This window comes from Mus caroli, chromosome 6 (assembly GCF_900094665.2).
Source record: "Mus caroli chromosome 6, CAROLI_EIJ_v1.1, whole genome shotgun sequence".
Classification (NCBI taxonomy): Eukaryota; Metazoa; Chordata; class Mammalia; order Rodentia; family Muridae; genus Mus; species Mus caroli.
In genome coordinates this window covers 115,027,323-115,029,780 of record NC_034575.1, presented here as the reverse complement: position 1 = coordinate 115,029,780, position 2,458 = coordinate 115,027,323, and the positions used below count along the sequence as shown (strand labels likewise).

The window sequence follows — 2,458 nt, the reverse complement described above, 5'->3', positions numbered from 1 at the left end:
CTGGATGTCTGTCTCTAGACAGTTGTGTAGACATATTGTAGAATTATTTCCTAGCAATCCTGAGTTCTACCACAATACACTAGTAGCACACTCTTGTGTATTTATTCCTAATTGTTGTCACNAGACTGTTTCCAGACATGGCTGTCAGTAGAGCAAAATTAACTCATCATTAAGTAGTACAAAGAATATGANTGACCTTTCAGACTTTTTGATTGTATATTAGAGTCACAGCTGGGAAAAAATAATGGCTGTTTGATAAGGCTTAGTTCTCTGAGATTAAAAATTTGCAGTTCACATTCTATTCTGCTCTCCAGGAGGGTATAATATCAAAAGCCCATTCATTAATAGTTGGGCCAGAATCCTAAGTACTGATAAGAACATCATAGCATGCCAATCACTTGTATTTCTTTATTTAAAGACCAAAACAAAAACAATGTTCTCATTGGAATATTGTGTAGTGCTGTTTATATGTATTCACATAATTGGAAAAATATTTGAAGCTAAATTGCCATTTTGTTTTCTTCATAGGGAGCATTTAATTGTCTGTGAAATCTTAAAATCATGGGTCAAACAGTCCCCCCCTTTGTTTATTAAATCATACTGTGCATACTTATTCTTGGAACTGAAGTTAAAGATTCTGAAATCATTGTAAAATCTAATCTTGTAGTACCATACACATACATATTATGCTTACAAATCAGNCTGTATTTGAGTTCTATATTTGTATGTGTATTTGTTTTTCACCTGCAGGATGCCCCTCACTTTATCATCTATATCTGTACTAGGCTTATTTGNGTACTGTAGGTAGGAGGGTAAGTATATGAAGAAAAGGCCCTTTTGTTATCTTTAAAAACATTGAATACAGAAGGTTTTTTCTACAAGGATTTAAAAAGTAACATCAATGGCAAGAGACTAGTTGTGAATACTCCTCTAACAACAATCCCACCAAATGCTTTTATCCCAGTACTCAGGAGGCAGAGGCAGGTGGTTTTTGGAGTTTGAGGTCAGCCTGGTCTACAGAGTGAGTTCTAGGACAACCAAGGCTACACAGAGAAACCTTGTCTCACCCCCCTCTTTCCTAGCCCCCACTACCCCACAAAAAAGGAAAATACAGACAACTGCCATACAGTAGAGGGCAGACAAATACTTGATTTTTTTTTTTTTTTGGTTTTTCCAGACAGGGTTTCTCTGTGTAGCCCTGGCTGTCCTGGAACCCACTCTGTAGACCAAGCTGGCCTCGAACTCAGAAATCTGCCTGCCTCTGCCTCCCGAGTGCTGGNATTAAAGGGGTGCGCCACCACGCCGGGCTATATTTGATCTTTTTCATTACTATCCTACAGTATCCATGTATCCATTTTGTTCCCTGCTAGGTTTTTATTTGTATTTTATCCCTTCCCTTCTATTTGTTTTTATTATGAAATAATACTATTGTTTTTCTTAACCAAAGTTCCACGTTAATAATTGATACACAACACTATAAGTAAAAACTTAGTTGACTATGTTCAGTGTGTTTAGGCCTTACAGTAGAAAATCTTCTATAGGATATTCGATGGAACAGACTAAGAAGCATTTTTTCTTCTTTTCCCCTTTCTTTTTTATTCCCCACCCCCGCCCCCGCCCCCGTGACAGGTCAACTTCTTTGTTTCTTGAACCCTCTGGTAAGGAAGACCATTGGCCATATTGAGTGTGAATCATTCTTTTAATTTAAGGTACCCCAGAGTTTATGGCTCCTGAGATGTATGAGGAGAAATATGATGAATCCGTTGATGTTTATGCTTTTGGGATGTGCATGCTTGAGATGGCTACGTCTGAATATCCATACTCAGAATGCCAAAATGCTGCGCAGATCTACCGTCGAGTGACCAGTGTAAGTCCTTACCTAATTGTTGATGAAATTGAGTCATAGCTTATAAAGTCAAGCTGGATAACATCCACTTATGCAAAAGGGCAATACAACAGAAAGCCAAAGCTTTTAGGATGGGAGTTTGCCGAGTCATGTGCAGTGAGAGCAAAGATAAGCTATCGCCTTTACCTGCCTTCCTTGCTTTCACTTAAACCTTTATCTTGAGGTGTATTTTGTTTGAAACTGTATTTTAATATCTAAATTCTTAATTGTGATATATGGTGTTGTCTTGCTATTTATTATATTGTTTAAAATGAGAGTTCAGTTGTAGACTTTTGGAAGCATTAAGAAGATTGGTATTATGGCAGTGAAACTATGATAATTTTTTCCCCCCAAGACAGGGTTTCTTTGTGTAGCTCCAGCTATCCTCGAACTCATTCTGTAGACCAGGCTGGCNTCGAACTCAGAAATCCGCCTGCCTCTGCCTCCGGAGTGCTGGGATTAAAGGTGTGCGCCACCATGCCCAGCGGTACTAATTTCTTTAACAATTATAGGTGCTTGGTCATTGCTTAGTCTCCTTTTCAAATTATAAAACTTGTTCATTACTTTTTTTTT

The 2,458-nt window shown here is 38.1% G+C and overlaps 1 protein-coding gene across 1 annotated transcript in view; it reads left to right on the top strand.

The window, feature by feature from the left end:
• Wnk1 (WNK lysine deficient protein kinase 1) overlaps positions 1 to 2,458 on the top strand; it is a 120,600-nt gene that overhangs the window by 50,396 nt on the left and 67,746 nt on the right. Inside the window, exon 3 of the mRNA XM_029478248.1 lies at positions 1,710 to 1,867. Coding sequence (XP_029334108.1) covers positions 1,710 to 1,867 — 158 coding nt within the window. The remainder of the gene's footprint in view (positions 1 to 1,709; positions 1,868 to 2,458) is intronic.